Source organism: Buceros rhinoceros, unplaced genomic scaffold, assembly GCF_000710305.1.
Source record: "Buceros rhinoceros silvestris isolate BGI_N320 unplaced genomic scaffold, ASM71030v1 scaffold6358, whole genome shotgun sequence".
Lineage (NCBI taxonomy): Eukaryota > Metazoa > Chordata > Aves > Bucerotiformes > Bucerotidae > Buceros > Buceros rhinoceros.
The window spans coordinates 49,174-70,477 of record NW_010427411.1 but is presented as its reverse complement, the minus strand read 5'-3'; the positions used below and the strand labels follow the sequence as shown (position 1 = coordinate 70,477).

Here is a 21,304-nt window from a genome sequence, read left to right as displayed (position 1 = left end):
AAGATGTTAAATAGGAAGATGTTTCTTAGTAGATTGTTTTGCAGCAATTGCAGAAAGTTTTAGTGTTTTAGCTGCAATACAGCTTATTAATTAACGAATGACTATATTATATCTCCATTTAAATGCTACACAGTTATGATCCTTTGAGAGAAGTTGTTGCTCTGATTACCATGAAAAATAAATGATCAGTCTCCCTTGAGATGCGTCATGCACTACCTTAGCACTTCGTTCAGATTACAACGAGCCATTTTTTTTTACTAGAATCTATTCAGATGAGTTGCACTCCAATGACATTTCCGTTACCGGTTCACCGATGCCATCCCTTGATAGCCACCTTCAAATTAGAAGTAGCAAATCAAGTGGAAACTAACAGAGTCTTTGGAATCAAAGACAAGACTCTTTCCTGTAGCTGTGGTTAACCGAGTGTTTCTGACCTACCCAAACATCCCATTCGGATGGGAAGTCTTTGCTTGGCAGAAAACATTTTGGAGGGTTTTGAATCTATGCAAAGTAAACAGAGACTTTGGATGAATTTTCTTTGAATGACCAAATCTCTCCAAACTTTTAATATAATTTAAAAATGGATTTGATTTGGCATTGCAGCAATCTGGGAATGGATGAGCCTAGCCCAGGCTGCACGCTCCAGCTCTGGGTCTAACATTGCCCAAAGAGGCTGAACATTGCTATTGCTAGCCCGGAAAAAAACTAGGACAGGATCTTGCCTATCCACTCCAGTGCTCAGCAGGGCACCCAGTTGGTGAGTATGAAATAATTGTCCTAAAGACTGGTACCCTTTAACTTCTTTCTGACTCTTGTTGATTAGTGGGGGGTTTCTCTCTGGAAGTGCATGAGCCGTTAAGTCTTTGCTAGAAGTCTGTAACTGGTGTTTTTGCAACTGTTCTTGTACGTCTCCGTGTTTTTCTCCTCTCTGTGGTTGTTCCTATAAAAATACTCTGGTCTTAGATGCATCTTGTGAAAATTAATTCCCCAGATTAATTATTAGAATTTAAGTAGACCAGGAATTTAGTTTTAACTGCTGATGGAAACTAAAACCGGGCATAGCCGAAACTGCAGTGAGGATCTCCGGTGGGTGAAGTTTCTTTAAAAGGTTCATGAACTATTTTTTTGTTGCTAGCATGAGGTCCTTTAGAAAAGCCGAGAAGGCATCATGTAAGGCAAGTGATCGCTGGAGCTCTGTAACTGTTTCCATGCATGGAAACCTCAAGGGTTTTTGTTTTTTCATTACTCATTTCTTCATCCTTTACTGGTTGAAGGTCATGTTTGGGGAAGTTCTGGTGCAAGAGCACATTCTCTGTTCCCACTGCATGCGGGAAATGGAAAGCTGTCTATCATCCACAGAGCAGAAGGGGCTTCCGTGACTCCTTTTCTGTCCCCTCATCTCATGCTTCTGGGACTATTCCTTATCTCTGAGTTACCTCCTTATCGCTGTTTTACTGGTGGAGCAGGACGTGTCTTGACTGCACTTGTTTTCCAGTTCCCAAGCAGAAAGAGCATAGTCGTCAAATGCAGTTAGAATGTAGCATTAAAAATTGTGATCCCATGGAGAGCTACAGTTGACCTTTTTACTACCAGTTCTCCGTTTCCTCCCGTCCTGTCTCAGTCTCCCATTTTCAGCCCTTGATGGGTGCTGTAGAGGCCCAGTTCTGTGGGTCAAAGGGAGAGTTGCCCACTGAGATGTGCAGTTCCTCCCCCTCGTGAGCTTCTTGGGGAGTTGAACTGCTGCTTTTTCAGTGCACAGCCTGCTCTCGTAGCCAGTGCCCTTATGGGACGCATGAAAGTCAGCGGCTGTGCCCCTCAGTGCAGCAGGGAAGAACCAAACCGTCCTGTCTGCTGGGGAATGGTTGTACTGGGGAAACGCTGGTGTGGGCAGTCCCCTCCTGCTAGATCTACTCCTTGCCCACATGCCTGTTCTGTCACCGAGGAAACACTAACTTTTCACAGCCCTTGCTTGCAAGAGGAATTAGAAATTTGAAAATTGGGTTTGCTGTAGAAGAAAGAACTGGAGAGGAGCCCAAAGCAAATTAACAGATCTGAACGCAGCAGACCCTGAGGAGCTTTGGAGTCTGTTCGGCTTCAGCATGTGGCTGAACCCTCCCTGCCTTTCTAGATACAATGTCCCTTTAATAGTCTTAACAGGCCTGACGCTGGCAAGATTTCACTTGTTCAGTACACTACTTAATACAGCTAATTTTCTACTGACAACATTTTTTTGCAACAATGAATCTTCTGTCGCTTGAGTCCATGAAGAAGGCAGCTCGGAAATGCCAGCCAGAGCGGGAGGTAGCGGAAAGTTCATCATAGCTGCTCCCTTAAACCGTGCTTTAGAAACACATCAGGCTCTTTGGGTGCCAGGGCTAAGTGGATGGGAAAATAACGCAACACTGTGGGCTCATCGTTCCTCGTGAGCATGCAGCGGATCCCTGAAAATGTTGTGTGTTGTAGGGTGTACCTCAGGGAGAGCCAGAAGCTGTGGTTTCTTGGGCAGTCCCAATGTGACTGCCCATGAATTCAGCACCGGTTTTCCCCAAGGAACTTGTCTAATGTCTATAATTAGTGCGGTATCTTCCTCAGTCATGAGCTAGGTAAAACCGTTTTAAACGGTTTGGGAAAAATAGAATGCTTGGTCTTAGCAGATTTGTTGTAGAGACAATATATACATATAGACATAGTACATACTGCAAGGCCCATAGCCAAGCGCTGGAAATTGTATAAGCTTGGTTAATAAAGCCCAGTGTGTGTCTGACGTTCATCCACATTGTTGTCATGTGAAAAGCAACTGATAGAAACAGTTAAAATATGAGATAAAATGAAGTGATCCCATTTGACTGGCTGATTGAAACAAATAAGATATTGAGTAAAAGACAACTTTAAACACAACATGCAAAAGCAAACTGCAAAGTGCTTCTGAGGACAAAAGTACTGCCAGAAGTACGACAGTAAGGCTGAAGAAGAGGAAAGTGAAGCGAAGCTGGCAGTACTTGTGGGCTGCCCTCCTTTGCAGGTCATGCTTGGGTGCGGTATAGCCCCGTGGGTTACTCGGGAATGAAGCCATTTTAATGATTCTTTTAATTCACACAGTTTTCAGAAAACATTACAACTGATTTCAAGCCATTAGCTGATCCTTTGCTAGAGCACTAGTGATGCAGCTTCCTGGTGTTTTGTACCACCATCAAAGTCTTTACCGCCTGTAAGGGGCACGAAAGAGTTGGCAATAGAACCAGTGGCATCTGTGGATCAGTTTGATTAGAGAAAAGTCCCGCAACCCAAGCCAGCAGAGTCAGGGGCTGTGACCCTCGCTTTTACTTTGACCCGTCTGCTGCTTTGGGGCCCGAGTACGAGGAGCTGACGTTGGGCCATTTTCAATTGCCTTGGTCTCACCAGAGACAACTTGTGTACGTCCTGACAAAAAACGCCACCTTGTCTGCTTTCCTGTACAGCCACCAGGCAAATGGAAAGAAGTCCTAGAGAAACCCTGGGTTGTCTTCTAAAAGAACTAATTCTTTTGTATTACAATTCAGCTCAGGACTTGTCTGGTGGTCAGGAGGTGTACACGATATGCAGAAGTGCCCTTCCCTCGGTTAAGGGCAGGAAAATGTTATGACAGCTGCTGTGCTATGTGAGCAGGTCGAGGAACTGCAAGGGCTTTCTAAAACATTTTTTAGAGATTAGGCACCAAAGACTTGAGGGAGAGAAGATGAACCGAGGTTGCAAAAGACCATAAAATCTCGTAAACCATTCAAACCTTTGGCTGTACTGTACTCCTTTGTTAAATAAAGAACCGCTTAGTTCCTAAGTAAACTGAAGTCAGTTAGACCTCACTGGCTGCAACGATTTTGCTAAGATTTCATAACAGTGTAATCCACGCTTTCAGGATAAGCCCTGTTTTTTGAAATGTTGATGAGCGTACTGTAATGCCAGAGCTGCATGAGGTGTGGGAGCCGTTCCTGCCTACTGTTACCTCCTCCTTCATGCCTCATTTCCTCAGTTGCCTCTAAGTCAGGCTTAAACACATGCACGATTTCAGAGTCGTGCCAGTTCTCAGTGTCGTGTGCTCTCTGCATAAATTGCTCTCCGTTTGTGTATGAACCTCGCGTTGCCCTTCCAGTTTAAACTGGCAAGTAGCGAGAAGTCCATCCCGGAGGACTGTGTGTACCTGAGCCTCATGGCCAATTAGCTTAAACCAACAGTGGGTAAGCTGGGGATTCACCTCTGCTGCACTGATACTCTCAGACTCAGTTCATCAGCATCTGGTGTCTGCAAGCCGTGGTAACTGTTCCACGCAGTTTCTGCTGAAATAAAGGTATAATTCTGAGTGACGATCATTAAGAGGGCAGGTAAATATCGTTCAAGTACATAGCATAGCTCCTCAAAACTAAGCTTTAACTCACACTATTCCTACAGCAGTTATTGGTTTAACTGAACTGAAATACAGTGTAAGTCACTGTGCTTTGTAAATCCTGCTGCACGTTCTTTATGTAAGAACTCCCCACAAATAGGATCTTTATATTCCTGTCGTGCCTGTCGGTCTGTACGAGGCTCGGGGTCGCACGGGGATCCCCATCTCTGGAGCGCAGCGCAGGAAGGCTTTCGCCTCACTTGGGGCATCTCTCGCACAGACCTTCCAGCCCCCAGGTGACTTCCTCTTATTGTCACATTCTCTGTGTTCTCTGGGGCTGGAGCCTTTCCACATGCTCCAACTTTCTTATCGAACTTGGCCGTTGTAGGACATCAAAGCAAAAAAGCAATTGGAGTTAAATTCATGCTTTTGGTTATAAAGTATAAAACGGAATAATTACACTGAGTCCCTCCTGGCGTTGTCTGTGGTAGGGAAAAGGCGACAGTCTGGTCTCTTTGTGTCCCGTAAATAGAAATAGCAAATCTGTGGAATTGATTGGATCAGGATGTTCCATGCAAGTTTTTAACTGGAAATTGAGCATTCTAAAGGACAAACTTTTCTGAGATTAAAATAGCCAATTTAAAAATAAGGAATTTTTTATGTCCAGGTTTTATATGCAATTCTGTATTTATAATGCGGTAAACCTACTGCAGCTTTATTTATATTACTGAAGTATAGAATTCAAGAAGCAAATGATTTATGGAATCAAATTTCATAATTCTTTAAAAGCGATTTAAAAATAAGGTGTAAAACATATGTAGATATTCATGCACATAATTTTTTATTACCTCTATTTTCTATTTACAGTCATGCCTAGTCAGGCTTGGTGGAAATAACAGTATTTTTTGAAAATATATTTTATCACATGAACTGAAATTGGAAAATATTATGAGGACTAGCCTGCAGTTGCTCATTACTCCATTAAAAGATCTCTCCCGAGATGACCAGAGCAGCCTTGACAGTCTGCAGGGTGAGCGTGCCAGGCGCTGCTTCACGTAAACAGAAACCTTCTAAAGTGAGTTGCGATATTAATGAATTTCACATGGTGCAGCAATAACTTGTTTCTTTTCTTAAAAATAAATTTTAAAAGATTATTACCCTTATATCCTTGCTTTAAAAACAGAGAACAGCAAAGGAAAAAAACCCTATGAAATTTCTGGGCAGGAGCGGAATGAAGTGGGATTGTTGCACAGGATGTTTTTTCCGCTCCGTTATTTCTGTGTGTATATACAGCTTTGTGTGCTCAGCTCATGCTGTGTGGGTAAAAAGCTGTGTAAAGGAACAGTAAGTTATATGCCAGATATAAATAAACCATTTTGAACAAGACTTTCCCTAAGTTTTTAGAAGAAAAACTGAAGAATAATTTTCTTTAAAAGTACAAAGCGTTTTTCAGTAGGGAAAATAATGACTTACTCTGGAATGTGAGCAAGGCACTGGATACCTGACGTGTAATTTGGGAAAATAGTGAAGAGGTTTTATTCAGTAATTATTATTATTACAGTAGAACTGTGGGGCCCCAGTGGAGACCAGGACTCTTGTGCCAGGCACTATCTGTCTAGCGAGAGATAACTGCTGCTGCAGGAATCTTGCAGCACAGGCAGGACACACTGAAGAGGAGAAAGGAGGATGTGGAGGTAGAAAGGAGAGGTGGTTAGCCCCAGGTCCGGCTCCTCACTAACAGGCAGTGCTGCCTTCGCCGCTAAGTCACCCACAGACACTCACCCGGCTTTGGCGTGACCCGTGTTTTGCCTTTTGTGATGTGGTCAGGGAGGATGGCCGTGGTTTACATGGGTAACACCACTCGCCAGTGTAAAAGAGCGTCTCGAAGGATCAGTCCCTTGGACACGCTGTCCCGTACAACGCAGGGATGGTGCATGCAGATCTTCCGTAACAGGAAGACTGCAGGCTGTGTTCTGCTTGGCCTCTGCAGTAAATGAGAACAGAGGTTTTTAGGGCCGTAGTGATTTAATGCTTGGCTCTTTGATTTGCCTTAGTGTAATCAACCAAGTGTAAGATGCTTTAGACTACAAAGCATTTGCTCGTGAAGTAAAATTTCGTCACTAACAATTTTTTTGTGTCAATCAAAAATGGTTTATGAGGGAAATATTGGATGAAGAAATAGAGAGCGTGAATAAGACCTTTTTTAAAAATGTGGTCACTGAATTCTCCTGGAGAAGGAACTGTGTGTTAGTTTGAGAAAATATGGGTGTTTTCATACCCTGGGCCTTAATTTTGCTTAGAAAAATAGTAGTAATGCTTTACTGCTTGAAATATGGCAGCCTGTGATTTACTAACTGAAGTAGGGATCAGTTCTGCCCTACCCGGTCAGTAGTATCCTGCTTAGTTACCAGTCCATGAAACTTATCTCACTTGGTGAATTCCAGTCTGTTTCTGGTAAGGAATCCCTGAGCTAGTGTTTGATAGAGCGGGGCTAGCAGAAGAGTCCCCCAGGTAAGCAAGCACTTGTGTTATTTTTTTTGTCCCTGAAAGAAGGCGCATGTCCAGCAGTTCCGTAGCGCTGCCACTGAGCGTTCCCTTGCACAGCCACAGATTGAATAGATTTACACTTTATTCTCCAAGCTCACAGAGGCAATGGGGAAAAAAAGAATGTTTGGAATTTGCAGCGCTATGTGTAGCAGCTCTGCTTCAGTGGGCGAAAATTTATGTGGGGTATTAGAGTTGGCCAAAGGGGTAGGGACAATAGAGAAACTGTGATTTGTGTAGCTGTGGAGAGGCCCCATGGTTACCCACCATACTGGCCTTTCCTCATGACATGCTGGGGTGCAGATGCATTAAAAGGGTGAAGGGAAGATGATACATGTTGCAGAATCTTTTTCATCATGAAAGCCACTTCCATCAAGTTACATTTTCAGACCATTTTGTTTCATTGACTTCTGCAGTGTGGTGATTCAGAAGCAACGGGAGGTTCCTATTCTGGCCTTTTCCCCCTCTTGTTTACCACACATTGAGAATGGAGACTGAAATGGCACTGAATGGCACTGAAATGGCTGAGACATCTCTGTATTTTTAGTGGTTTGCAATGGCTAAGTGTGTAACAGATGCATGTGACTCATGTTGAACTTGTGGCACAAACCTGGTCAAAATCCTGAAATTATCTGTGGAAATGCTATGGTATATCAGGAAATAATGCCATTTTTTACCAGTGTCATATTGATTACAGAGGGACAGGCATCTCGTTTAGTACTGCTTGTGTAGTAAAAGCCTGGTGCACAAATACATGTGAGAATGCAGGTCATGGTTCTCAAATATATGAAAATCTAGCGAGCAAACATTCACAAGTCACAGTCATTTCACAGACTTTGTCCTTGCTTGGTGTCACTAACATCCTATAATTTTCCTGCTGTAAAAACTAGTTGTCATGCAGCCAGGAAACCAAACTGATGTCATATGCATTAATTACTAATGGCTTTTCTACAGGCCACGGGAGAGTATGCATTGACCAATAAGGATTAAAAATAGGGACCTCTGTTGATTCGCTATAGTTTCTGTTTGATGTAATCTACGTTCTATGTTTAAGCTTGACCTCACTGCTAAGAAATGTTTTATTCTTTTTATCCTTTGGATGAGTAAGAGCAATCCCGGTGCCAAGGCACAGTTCAGACTAGGCACTGAATGTTTTACCACAAGGTAAACTCACTGAGGTCAAGCGGCAGTTCCACCTGGCGCTGAACCCTCTAAGTTTACCTTGTGGTAAAACCTGAGTCTTTTGCTTTTATCCTGGAATTGCTGCTGCACACCACAGTGCCTGCTCTTTATAGTGCTTTCATCTTGGGACAGTTCATGGGAGTGCTACTGAGTGACGAAAAATGCTGCTTTTTTAGCAGTGGAGGAAAGTCCTTTGTTTCACCATAGAAAACATGATTTTCTTCCTCACAGATTTCAAAAGAAACACGTAGGAATTCTTGAGAGCCTGATTATCATGGCATAATCACATTATCAGAGAGATTAGCAGCACTTTACTGGGTCTTTATGGTTTAATGACACTCTTAAGGCACTGGACAAAATCTTCAAGTGCTGTTAAAATCTTTCTTCCAGGGCACTAAGGCAAAAAAGATCTTTTTACCTATGGGCCCTGACATCACAGAGAGCATGTTTATTTCTTCTGTCAGAGAGCTGCAGAAGCAAACACAACCAGGATGTGCAATGATGTGTCTTTACCATCTCGTCTAGTTATATTTCGCAAAGTGACCTGCAGCAGAGCAGAACAGAAGCCTCCTAAAATTTTAATTCCTACCGGTTCCAGTCATTGTGAAACGCTGTCACTAATCAGGCAATCAAACTAATTGAATACTGAAGTGTTAGCAATTCAAACAACTGAGGAATTCACTCTCTAGAAACCTTGGAGGACTCTTAGCTGCTGTTGCTTTTGTGGGTGGTTGCTGATTATAACAGCAACATACCCATTTATAGGGCATGTCTCTCCACCGCTGTGTTGCCTTGAGGTCTTGTGAGATGTTGCCTGAAAGACTCTGAATGGCTTGTGACTATGGGAAATTAAAAAGTTAAAGCTGAGGCTGAAAGTGAGAGCAAAGCATGTGATTTTTCTAAAGTGTGCCTTGTGTACAGTTGCCAAGGACCACTGAAGATTTGAGGATTAATGTTATGATCATATGGTTCCCAATAGAAAAGGATTCCATTAATAATTAGCCCAGAGTGAAGAAAGCTGAAAATAATCGACAGGAAAAGCCTTTTCGGATGGGAGTCTGTGCCTCTAAAAGTGCGCGGTGTGGGCAGTGTCTAGACAGAAAAGGTATGAAATACAAAACCTACACTTGACCTCAGTTAAAAGGCCAGGAAGAAACAATCACAACAGAAAGAGTGGCATGGGGGAACTGCTGCGCTTTTTAGAAGAAAACTGCTCCAGTAGTGAAGAAATGTGGAATATGGGACAAAATGTTTTAGCCTAAACAGGTATTAAAAATGATCCAGGAAAAAGAAATTTTAAAATCAATTACAGTTTGTTCCACTTTGATTATTAACATGTAAAGTGTGTTTTTTAAATTAACTGTAAAGTCTTTTACCTGCCAGGGCATGGAGTCAGGACTTTGCTTGTCTCCAGCTGAGGTTACTGAAACACTGGCGGCAGGGAGCTGCATTCCTTCACTGTTTGAAGGAGTTGGGGAAAGAGAAGGGAAACACGCTACCATGGATGTGAGCGTAGAGGGGAATGGAACAGGGTAGGATTAATGTTTTGAACTTCATCCTTCACTCTATCCATTTGAATGTAAGGCTTGATTCTTGGCACGGATAACTTCATGTAATCCACGCCTGTCTTGACAGTAGAAAGCGTAGCTCTAAACTGCCATTTTCTACTGATACTTTTGGACCTTAAACTCTGATCACTTCAGATCCTCTCAAAATGAACCAAATAAAAAGTGCAGAAATGTTAACACAGAACTTTTCGTTAAGCATTCAGCTTCTGAGGCTCATAAAATATCAGAGCACCTACAGCCAACGTTTTTAAGCATTGTCTTGTTTCAGGGACGAGTAGCAGACTGCTCTGCGCATCGGTGTAGTGACAGAACAATGCAAGTTCCTCAGTCACAGAGGAGTCTCTGCAGCTATAGAAAAGGTTGCCATCTTCGGGCAATGCGCGGTTATTGCACCCTGCTTTTCATGCTCGAGAAATCAGAATCCATACTCTGGAGGTGTGGTAACCAGAAGGACACGGTGGAATACAGCCCAGTCTTGAGCCACCCATTGTACCAGTCTCAAATAATCCAAAGTGTGCTTTCTGACTGCACGGGACCTGTGCACTTCTTGCATCTTCTGTTATCTTTTTATTGTGCTTGATCTAAAGTATGAGCAAAATCTTTTCGCGCTTAGCAGCTTGGAAATAGAGGTGCAAACTCAAGAAGCAGCGGCCGGGTTGATCTCAAAGCACTGTTGTCTTCCCCTGCTCCTTCCTACAGCAGTACAGATAGCAATAAATATTCCAGGGAAAAGGGGAGATTTCTCACTATTAGTAGTGACTTACCTGAAATAACCTCTAAAGACTATTTATCTGAGAAGGTAGAGGGCAAACTTTGGGATGTCCTAACCACCCTGAGAGGTGTCCAACTGCATTAAAGATTGAGTTGGATAGAGTAATTGTAAAGGAGTTTGTGAACATAGTGCATTGACTTATTTTTTATTGCATATTAGGGTCGACCAGGACCAATTGGGCTTCAAGGACCAATAGGTGCACCTGGATTTACTGGCCCAGAAGGTTTGCCGGGAGCAAAAGGTGAGAGAGGAGCAGTGGGCCCCCCTGGACCAGCTGGGCAGAAAGGCGACAAGGTAGGCTCAAGAGTGACGTTTCTTCTCTGTAATAGATATAAATATATGTTTTTGAATGCGTAAAGATAATCTTGGACTATCTGCACGGGAGTAAAAACACAACAGCATTTCATGAAAATGAAATTAAATCCCCTGCTTTTATTTTTAAAGGAGAATACAGTTCCTAAAGCTGCTGAACGTTGTAGCCATCCTGATAGATCAACCATAGCCAAATGCGTATTCCTGTTGTGAGTAGTTTTTCACTTCAGGTACCCAGGGACAGATGGGTGTTATTCACACTATGTTCAGAGAGATCTGGAGCTGGTTCCTGTGTGATGCAAACACAGCCTGAGATTTGGGTTGCAGGCAGAGGACTCATTGAGTCCCACCACACAGGCCAGAGAGGTGTTCATGTTCCCACCACATGGACTGGCAGAGGTTGTGTAGTCGAATATAAAACGGGGAAGACTGATGTTGTCTTGTGCAAGGACTGGGATGAGATTCCTCCTCTCATGCGTATGTGTTTGGACAAAAGGAATGTTTCAAGGACAAAAGGAATGTTTCAAGGACAACAGCTTGAAAGCTTAAAAGACACAGGAATTCCTGTATGCTGTGCCTGGTTTTGAAAATGTGAAGGCAATCTCGGACACCAGGACAAGGGACCATCCCAGAGCACTCTACCTGAAGCAAGGTGCTCGGGTCACATGCGCAAATAAGAAAAAGACTGATAGAGTAGGTACCAGAACCTGCAGAGCAGAGTACGACTTCTAAGTTTTCCCAGGTACTGGTAGGTGAGTTAGCTGGATGAAGACTAGCTCAACTGTACCTTCATATGCTGAGTCTCATTTAACATTAGTCAGCGTGTTGGAGTTCTAGTCACCCTTTCTCATAAGACAAATCCAAGTAAATGGAAAATGGTGACAGCGAAAGTCATTGCTTTGGTGTTGCATTCAGCTGAAAGGCAATGGAGGGTTCAGAACAAGGATGGAGTGCTGATATGTGTGATAGTGTTATCTACTAGAATGATGAAAATGCTGAAATCATTAAACCCAGATTTTGGAAGACAGAGTAACCCAGAACAGGAACTGACCTTCAACATTTGGAACCAATTTCCTTGCACTAAAAAAAAAAAAATCCCTTATTTACTGCAGAACTGCTGTTTCTACCCATTGGAATGGAAACATGTGCAATAAGTTTCTGTCTCTTTGTCCCTCATGGAAGCGATATAATTTACCTTTCCAAAGCGAGACCAGTTTAGGCTGGATATTCTGCTTACACAGTCTGGTTTGGTACTGTCCAGGGCAGAGAAGCAGAACCAGCAAAACAGTAATTACTTGCAACTCAGCCGGGGGTAGTCTGAAGTTAATGCAGTGGTCTGCATATCCCAGGGTGGTGCTGTCCAAGTATAGACAGAAAAAACCAAAAGTTCTGTTGAAGCTCTTGGAAGGTTAAGTGTGATACTGAGAGTTAAGCTTATACCGTGTTGTTTATTTTCCTGGCATCTTGTTTTCCCCAGATGTGCAGTAGGAGGTTATATTTTACTTTAAATTGCCTGATTAAAACATTCCTGAAACACTCATTTGGCATCTAGTCAAGCTGAGATGCAGAGTTCCTCTCTTCACTGACCCCTGCGGTCGGAGAAAATCTGTATGAGATAGTTCGCTCCTTTGGGTTTTGAAAGCTAAACTCCAAGACTGGAGATGCTGGAGCGGACAGTATTTCACGGGTAACTGAAACACACAGACTGAAGAAGTTAAATGTAACGTGTACTCTTTTTCTTCAGGGCCCAATGGGAGTTCCAGGATTTCAAGGCATCAATGGGATCCCAGTAAGTTTGCTCATGTAAATATAAATCACCAGAATGTTCGTCACAACTGAAAGCACCTAAGCACAAGGAGGCTGTCCGAGCACATGCCTAGTGTGTCTCACAAGCGCTCCTCTCTGGAGGGAAATGGCAGTGTTTAGTCTACCTGGTGATCCCATGCTGGTTTGCAAGAGGTTTGGGTCCTATTATAGGGTGGAAGGAAGTTGATACACATCAGGAAGTGAGCCTGAGTTACATGGGGATCCACTGCATCATCGATAAGCTTTTCTTTCAGCACCATGACTAGAAAACACCATGTTGTAAAATCATAGACTTCGGAATTGAAAGGGACCTCGCAGTCCAACAGGCATGACCAGCTGTGCTTCAGGCCATGCTTGGTATGCTTTTCCTAGCCATTCATAAAACCTGTAATGATGGAGACTAACTTCCTTGTTAGAAAAGCTTTGCTAATGCCTAACTCCAGTCTTTCTACAGTGTGAACCTCTTAGTTCTCATCTTACTCATCATGGACACAGAGAGCAGATTGTTCCCTTTTACTTTGGAGTAGTCTTCCTGTGCGCGATAACTGTCATCAGGTCTCCCTCAATCTACTGGAGCTATGATGTGAATGAAAACAGCGATTAGAGCTGAGGCCCTCTGCAGAATCCTTACTGCAGCATGAGGTGCTGGTTCGGGATTAGATCTGAGCCTTTCAGAGGCCTGTGACAGCAAAGAGACAGCTGCATCTTCTAGGTGATGGGGGTAGGTAACCACTTCCCCTGACCATCAAGATTCTTTTTGCTTGTTTCATTCTTTAGAACATTCTAGTGACAGTTGTTGCCTTTACACAAAACTGTGTTTTGACCAGCTTTCTTTTGCTTTGGTTTTCCCCAGAGATTTTTGCAAAGATATCTTATAGACACTAAACCTCAGGGGAATTTTACCTGGGCAAGCTTTAGAAGTTGCCTCAAACTTCCTTGCTCTCTTTACATTATTTAGCTTATCATGCTTTCTCCTTCTGGTATTAGAATCCTTTTTCTTTTGTTGATGACTTTTTTCCATTTCTGTATGCATGTACCTTCAGACTATACTCATAGACGTCCTCCTCTTTCCTACTTCCTCAGCTGGCAAAGAGTTCCAACAGTTGAACTGTGTTTTCTTACTTCCTATCAAAACCAGAATTGTTTTGATAGATTGGCTGAAAATGCACAGTTGGGCTTGTAAATGAGCTTGCTTGATTCCAGTTCCTGCCTGGCTCTTGTCCTTCTCTCCCCCTCTGCTCATCCTTGCCTGTTTTCTCTCCTGCTCTACTCCCTTGCTGCTATTTTTTTCTTTTCTCACCAGCCAACTCTCTAGCTCTGAAAAGAACAAGCTGTTCCCATAATACTTAATTTAATTGAACACACTGTGGGAACATGCTGTTCTCAGGGTATTTTTTCAGATGAGGCTCTGGGGAAAGGGGATTCCCAACAATGAGGGGAGGCAGAGATAGAGCAACAGCCACTGCCAGGTAGTTGGCAGCAACAGGCATTCCAAGGAGAAGGTAAGGGAGGTAGATGAGAGGATTCAAAGCCTCCAGCATATGCAAATCTACTCCGTTGTCTTTACAGTATTCTGCAGGTGGGCAAATGGGAAAGAGAGCACAGCGAAGTGCTCACCACTGTGACCCTTCTGTGCCACAACTGCAGGACAGAAAAAGTGGGAAGGGAAACTGGTTCATACTGCTTACATTCTAGCCCTTGAGACAAATACTTCCATTCTAGGGTGAGAATAGCAACCCCCACTGCTTGAGAAAATATTTATTCTTTTGCCAGCTGCATTTCAGGATGGGGAGTAGCGTAGGTTTGTTGGGAAATGTATACAAGATATGCACATTATGTGGATGGGTGAAATGCAGAGCAAAGAGAGAGCATCTCTGTGCTGATACTTGGAAAAGAGAAGTAAAAATACACTGCTATCTCTGCGCAAGAATTAACATCTAAATGTGAAGAGAGATTCTTTGTAGTATGCAGGTATGTTAGCGTGGGCAGGTGTAATTTAGTCATGGCCAAAGGACAGCAGGGCTGTGATTCAGAGGGGAATCCCACTGCTGACCTTAAGGGAAGTGGTTTCACAGGGTTCCCTTGGGGAATGCTGGTGGCAAGTAAATTGTGTTGTTGCAGCTGGCCTGACTAATCCCTTTAACCTAGTAAATACAGCAGCTACATGTGTTTATTGTGAGCCTTTCGTGTCACACTGTAGGAGAAACCCTCAAATCCTCAGCCCTACTCGGGAAGTTTATTTTTTCTTATAGAACCCCTCTGGCAACAGCTGGAACTGGAGCTAGGAGATGTATATAGCTTTTCATGAACTGTCCAAGTAGTTCTAGAAGGAAATACTTCCATGAGAAGGGAGCCCTTGTCTGTACCCTGAAAGCTAGAGCTGCACGGAGAGGCAACGTTCTGTATTTCATGACCCTCCTAGAGGAAACACAAGCGTTTGGTGGGGGCTATGAAAAGGCCATTTTACTGTAGCGATCCATGAAACTGCTTATTCAGTTAGTTTTGTGTGCTCACCCTTAATTGCACTTGTTTCCCTGGTTTTGAATATTTGCTGAGCTCTCCGGGGGGGGTCACCTTTGTGCTGTTTGATTTAGAGAAGAGGCCCCTTGGGATCACAGAGTTAGTGTACGAGCAAGAGTCAGGTAAAGCAAGGGCCTAGACGAACAGTTCGGGTTTCCTTTTCTGTCTCACAGGGAATGTCTCCTTTTGTGAGAACAGAGAGCACAAATGATCTCTCCAGCCAGTGATTTAACTCGGATCTGTAAACAAGTCACCCTGCCATGTACAAGTAAAGCCTGTAAAAGGCTTCTGCCTTGGTCAGTTGAGGTGCTTCTGCTGAACTGGCACATCTGCCAAAACAGGAATTAGAGGAGGTGAGAGCAGTGAAACTCTTAACCCCCATTTTTCAGGTCAAAACAGCTCTTTAAATCAGTATTTTAAATCCCTGGGGAAAAGGCTCGTTTAAACCAGAACTTGTAACTCTGAAGGAGTGCTCGGTATCTTCTCAGAAAAGGTTCTTGAAACAAATCATTGTGAACACTGGTAGCAGTTTAGCTAGAAAGTAGGAAATCCTGTGGATTTTTTTTTCTAAAGCAAAAGTGGCAGCATGTGTATGTGTGTTTGTGTGTGTCAGTCTGGGTCATGGGTTGGCTCGGATCCACAGACATGGATGCCATGGAATTAAGGCCACAGACTTATTTAAGAAATCACTTTGGTCAGCATACTTAATGTTCTCTCTTCTGAGCCCTTCTCGTATATTAAGAGGAGACCAAAATCCTTTGGACCACTTACAGGCTGTGTTGGTCCAAGAGTCAGGATATCTCACCCAAAGCTGTTCCCAAGACATGAGGCTACCAGTCAGCTGCCTGCCATGGGCTGGCTCTTGGCCAGCACTGAAGGCTGGGCTCCCTGTTGTCTGGCTCTAAGGGGCAGATGTTGGCTGCTCAGCTTCACTAAACCCTGCAGCTGGTCACCTTATGTTGTAACTAGATACAAGTGCGCTTGTCCCACATAGCTTCTGGGTTTGTTGATGCTGTAAACAAAGTGAAAGCCCTGATAGACATTGTCCACTCTGGCCTCCCTCTGTAGTCACAGCTTGTCCTGTCAGAGACTTGCTGCTCTTGATGATGGCATCCCACGTGGATGGAGGAAGGTGGTTTGCCACTGCTTTGCTCCAGCTTTGGGCATCAAGGGAAATCATTTCTAAGAGACAAACATAAGTGGCAATAAATTAGTGCTTCAGCCTTCTCCTGTCGCTTTACCAGGGCCTGGAAAGTCCCTACTTACTCCCCATGGGTGAGCAAGTGGGTGTTTTGACAGATTTTTATCATCAGGGTAACTGGTACTATGTATGCAGCGGTACCTGATGCTGATGCTTGGGGATGACTTCATTCCATGTCCCGAGGCCTTGTTTGATCTCAAATTTATGCTTGCCTGGGTGAGCCACCTCGATCCTGTAGTAGAGACACATTTTACATTCATTCACAGAGAACAGATCTGGGCTCCCTCCCCTTCTCCCCGTTTTGTTGCACAAATTGCAATGCAGTTGCCAAATGGGCTGGACCAAGGAACTCACCTGGCTGAAAATTAACCCCATTAAGAAACAGAACAGTTATTTCTCTGCAGTTTTGGTTTCCTGCTCCGACTTGCCTGCTCTGCCTGTGCTTATGCCAGCGTGGGGAAGAGGTAGGTGTGCGATGGCCCCTCCTGGCAGCAGCTGACACCAGTGATCAGCCTGAGCGTTTACGTAATTATGGCCTAAGTTGTTCTGCATCCTTGGGAAAGTCACTCTGCTACTGTGTGCCCCCAGCTTCTCATCCATAAAATGAGGATTATAGCATTCCCACGTTTTTGCAAGGCATTTTAAGATCCTCAGGCTCTCGTTGAGTTTGGTCAGAACATATGCTGTTGGCTTGGACTGGGAGGACCTTTAGCAACACAAATGTGTTTTGTTTTAAGTGTCTGGCATGAAAGATTGTTACCGTTCTGCTTTATCTCCATTTTATCCGTGTTTATTTTTTTTTATTTTCCTAGTGTGAGTCATAACTCGTTTAATGCCATATCTTAAAGATGAATCTTTGGGATCAAACAAAAGTACTTTTGGGATGAGTCAAGATCAGGGTGTACCAGAGGCAAGGGAGAGAACTGTCAGTTACTGATACTATCTCCATAAGCTCAATTTTTCTTCCTGTCTCAAACCACTGTCTTTGAGTGCCACAGAACTCGTTTCTATGAAAAGAAGGAAAGAATAAGGAGCTGCAAGAAACCTGGGTAGTGTGACTGACAGTTCTGCCTTTCTGTGCTTTGCCTACAGACACTCATATGACAGTGAAGAAGTAAACTAAAGTCTCAGACTTCAGTCTCTTTTGCACCAGTATGATGCTGAGTAAATTCCAGTCAAATTAATAGAGCTATCCTAGAGCAAAAGAGGGTGAAAGCAGAATTATGTACAATTGTATTCTACTCTGCTTGATAATTACAAACATCACAAATACTTTCTTTTAAATGGTTAGTTTAATTAGATCTTTCTCCCAGTTGCTTTGCCTAAGGTTTTAATTTTAATACAACAAGAAAAGCTGTTTTGTTTGAATGGCCTGATGCTGGAGCTGTGACATCTGTTGAGCTGTTAAAGGCAAGAATCCACACTGGAGAGGAAGAGAAGTCACTGAAACCTTAATCAGATTTGAATTATAAATGCTTGGTATTGTTGAGTCTGCCTCTGCCCTTGTTTTTACATGAACAACTTCCATTCCCGGTGTCAGGTGCACCCATGCATGCTGTCTTACACTGTGCTGTACGCCATTTATTTCATACCGCTGTGGGACGAGTATTGCCCTTTCAGGGCTTACTCATGCACAAGTTATGTACTTCAGAAAACTGTCCCTTGGAGAAAAAGGTAATTAAATGAGTGCAGCCAGTGCTCTAGGATGTGAGCTTTGGGGAGGATAGACAATGCTGGCCCAAGAAGCTAATTCTGTTGCAGTCTGCTGTACGCTGAACGTGAGTGGGAGTTGTGTGTGTCTTCTGTTTCATCATTTGGAAGATATCAGTTTTCTGGGGACAGTTTTACTAATAAAATAATGCATCCTGTCAGTCATTCTCTCTTTTTCCCCTTTACGCAGGGTCACCCTGGGCAATCTGGACCTAGAGGTCTGCCTGGCCTCGATGGCTGCAATGGTACCACTGGGAGTCCTGGCGTTCCTGGACCAGACGGGTTTCCTGGCCTACCTGGGCTGCCTGTATGTCACAGCTCGAATATGGTGTTTTGTAGTCACTAAACTAGGATGTACTTTTCATGCCATTGTTGGAGAAGTAACTCCCAAGTACTTAGGAAGAACCCTAATATATTTCAGGAAAGGATGTTACCGCATGTTCAAGTCTGTGCGTCAAATACTGGATACCTTCCTTCAGGTCTTAAGAGAGCCAAAAGCTTCAGTCTCACTGAGTGTCAATCACATTGACTTTCCAGACTACAGGTTTTACTTTTGCAAACACTGTTCTACCAGGCTGGAGTCTTACCTAACCTGCATCGGACATGTTAAAGTTAGGTGCCTAATCTACTGGTCTGGACTCCCCTCTTACGGAGGGTGGTACTTGTGAGAGTCTTTCTCCCCCTCTGCCTTTGAGAATGAATTGTCTTTGGAATCACCCATTTTTCTGCATTGACTGCAGAGGAAGTGAAGGGAGCTGAGGTATCTGGGTCATGCTCTACATTCTGTTTCAGTTGGGTAGGACTAGTTATAAGAACTCCACTCTGATGCTTTTGGGAATTCTAGTCTTTTCTAAAAGTATGTGGTTATTTTTAAAGTGTGAGCAAAAAAATATTGGACTTGATACTAAAATATTTGGCAAATATTTATTCACCTCTGAAGCCTGATCTTACACACACAGGTTGCGTGACTAATAGTATACGTGATGGAACTCCTTTGCACATATACAAGAGCAAGAGGAAGAAAATACAACTGGCAGATGTAAATAATGTCATAGAATCACAGAACCATCTGGTTGGAAGAGGCCTTTAAGATCGAATCCAGCCATTCACCCTGCACTGCCAGGGTCCCTAAACCATGTCCCTCAGCACCACATCGACACGTCTACAGGACATTGTACTTGGCCTTGTTGAACTTCATGAAGTTCGCTTAGATCCACCCCTCCAGCCTGTCAAAGTTCCTCTGGAGGCATTGTTACGTGTGTGAACAGGAGGGTTCCACCATGTCAAACAGATCCAAATGGGATCTTAAAAGTTTTTGAATGCCTAAAATAGAAGGGAAATCTAATATAAACAGGAAAATACCAGAGAAAATGTTTGCAGAACCTTGTTTTTCTAAAGCCACAGGAAGTCTTACGTTCTCATAATACCGCAGCTTCTTTGACAAAGCTGCCGGGCTACTTCTGCAGTTTACTGGAGCCATGAGTTTGCCTTGTTCATTATGCTGCATATGAATTCTTTCAAAACCAAATCAGTATTTTTTTCCTGAAATTTATTTTTTACTTTTTTTTTTTTTTTTTAAATCAGGGTCGTCCTGGCCCAAAAGGCCTTAAAGGAGAACCTGTTTTTGCTCAAGGCAGTCTTAAAGGAATGAAGGTAAGACTTGTCATCACACAAGAGAAAATGCAGGACCAGAAACACTTTGATGATGCATTTTTCTTTTTTTTTTTTTGTTTTGTCGTGCCACTTCAGTTTCTCTTGTTACCCATAAATAAAAAGGTTGTAATTTCTCCAGTGTTTTGGAATCTCTCCATTACCCAATTTACCCATGGAAGCACAGGTGTCGAAATATTTTCCCATTTACACTTAATCTAATATTAACTAACAGCAAACATTTCTATTTATACAAAACTTAGTGTTGCTTACAGTTTGTTGCAATAACATAGTGTAATTTTTACTTCTCTATTTATAATTTCTAGGGAGAAAATGGTCTTCCTGGATTGGATGGAATTTCTGTAAGTAATTTGGGGAATAATGATGTTAAAGAATATTAAGTAGGTAATTTTGCTTGTATTTTTTCTCAATGGCACATTTCAAATTAGTGGCCCGTGTATTTACGTGTCTGGTACCAGTAGCAATTCTAGCTTTGTAATGGTATGAGTGGGTCCACATTATGGTAGAGGAGGTCAGATTTTTGCTCCTGTCTGTTCCAGTTTTCCTTTTCAAATCAAACTCTCTTCCTCCATTGATCTCTGTAACTTTGATTTTCAACATGCATCTAATAATACGAAAGGGATTGTTACAGTATTTAAATCTACATACTTAATTAGGGGATATTATTTAATGTTTTCATAGACTCTTTGGTTGGGGTTTGATGGGGTAAGTGCTACACAGTCTGTATTTGTCCTGTGTTGTTCTTCTAGGGCCCAAAAGGTTTTCCAGGTCCAGTAGGTTCTGCAGGGCCTATAGGATTACCAGGTTTGCAGGTAAGAGACCTCAGCTGTTGCACGTGTTGACAGAACAGTTCAAAATGTTGGCAGGCTCCCCACCTTGTCTGCATTTGTGTCATGGACATGAGCAAAAGTGTGTGTGCATCTAAAAGGACTGAGCACAGCTGACTTCAGGCATGGGCTTCTTGAGCTTAGTTTAATCGAATCACAAGAGGGAAGGCTCCTTCTGGAGCAGTGTTCAGAGCAGCAGTCATGAAAGGGCTCCAGCAAAGCCCTAGCGCGCTGCCTACAAACACTACGTTAGACTATTCGAGCACTTCCTCATCGCCGGGCTGAAGGGAATACGCTGACCTCTGTGTGTTTGCAGCCTTGAAGAGTTGCTACTCCATTGGGCAGAGGTAAAAATGAACCAAGTGTTTATTGCTTTTAAACTGAAGTTTGCTCTTCGTTAACCACGGTACTGAAGGGCTCTGCTGGCTGTTAGGGATGGGAAGACTTGAAGGTCGTGTGTGTCAGTTACTTTTGCTCTGGGGGCAAGAGATCAAAGTTCAGGTACCACTGCGGTTCCCAGCATTGCTCCCGTTGTGTGCATCGTAATTAAGGCCAAAGAAATAAAATCTTAATCTTGTTTACTTTTAGGGTCCAATGGGTCCCCCTGGGCCACCAGGTCCAAAAGTAAGTACCCATCTTTCCTGTTTTATTTCTACACCTGACTGTTGGCTTTTTGAACAGTGTCGTGGGCCTAGTTGATAGTGATGCTGTTGCTGCTGCTGTTTCATTATTCATTCGTCGTTGCTTTTTTTTCTCTCTCAGGGTAACATGGGATTAGGCTTTCAAGGAGAGAAAGGAGAAAAGGTAGGTGAAGTGTGTTCTCTTATGGAAAGA

At 43.2% G+C, this 21,304-nt stretch overlaps 1 protein-coding gene across 1 annotated transcript in view; it reads left to right on the top strand.

Annotated features, from left to right (window-relative positions):
- Window positions 1-21,304, top strand: part of COL4A6 (collagen, type IV, alpha 6) — an 87,218-nt gene that overhangs the window by 30,818 nt on the left and 35,096 nt on the right. Inside the window, exons 3-10 of the mRNA XM_010141889.1 lie at window positions 10,583-10,717; window positions 12,480-12,524; window positions 18,163-18,279; window positions 19,557-19,625; window positions 19,949-19,984; window positions 20,393-20,455; window positions 21,059-21,094; window positions 21,233-21,274. Coding sequence (XP_010140191.1) covers window positions 10,583-10,717; window positions 12,480-12,524; window positions 18,163-18,279; window positions 19,557-19,625; window positions 19,949-19,984; window positions 20,393-20,455; window positions 21,059-21,094; window positions 21,233-21,274 — 543 coding nt within the window. The remainder of the gene's footprint in view (window positions 1-10,582; window positions 10,718-12,479; window positions 12,525-18,162; window positions 18,280-19,556; window positions 19,626-19,948; window positions 19,985-20,392; window positions 20,456-21,058; window positions 21,095-21,232; window positions 21,275-21,304) is intronic.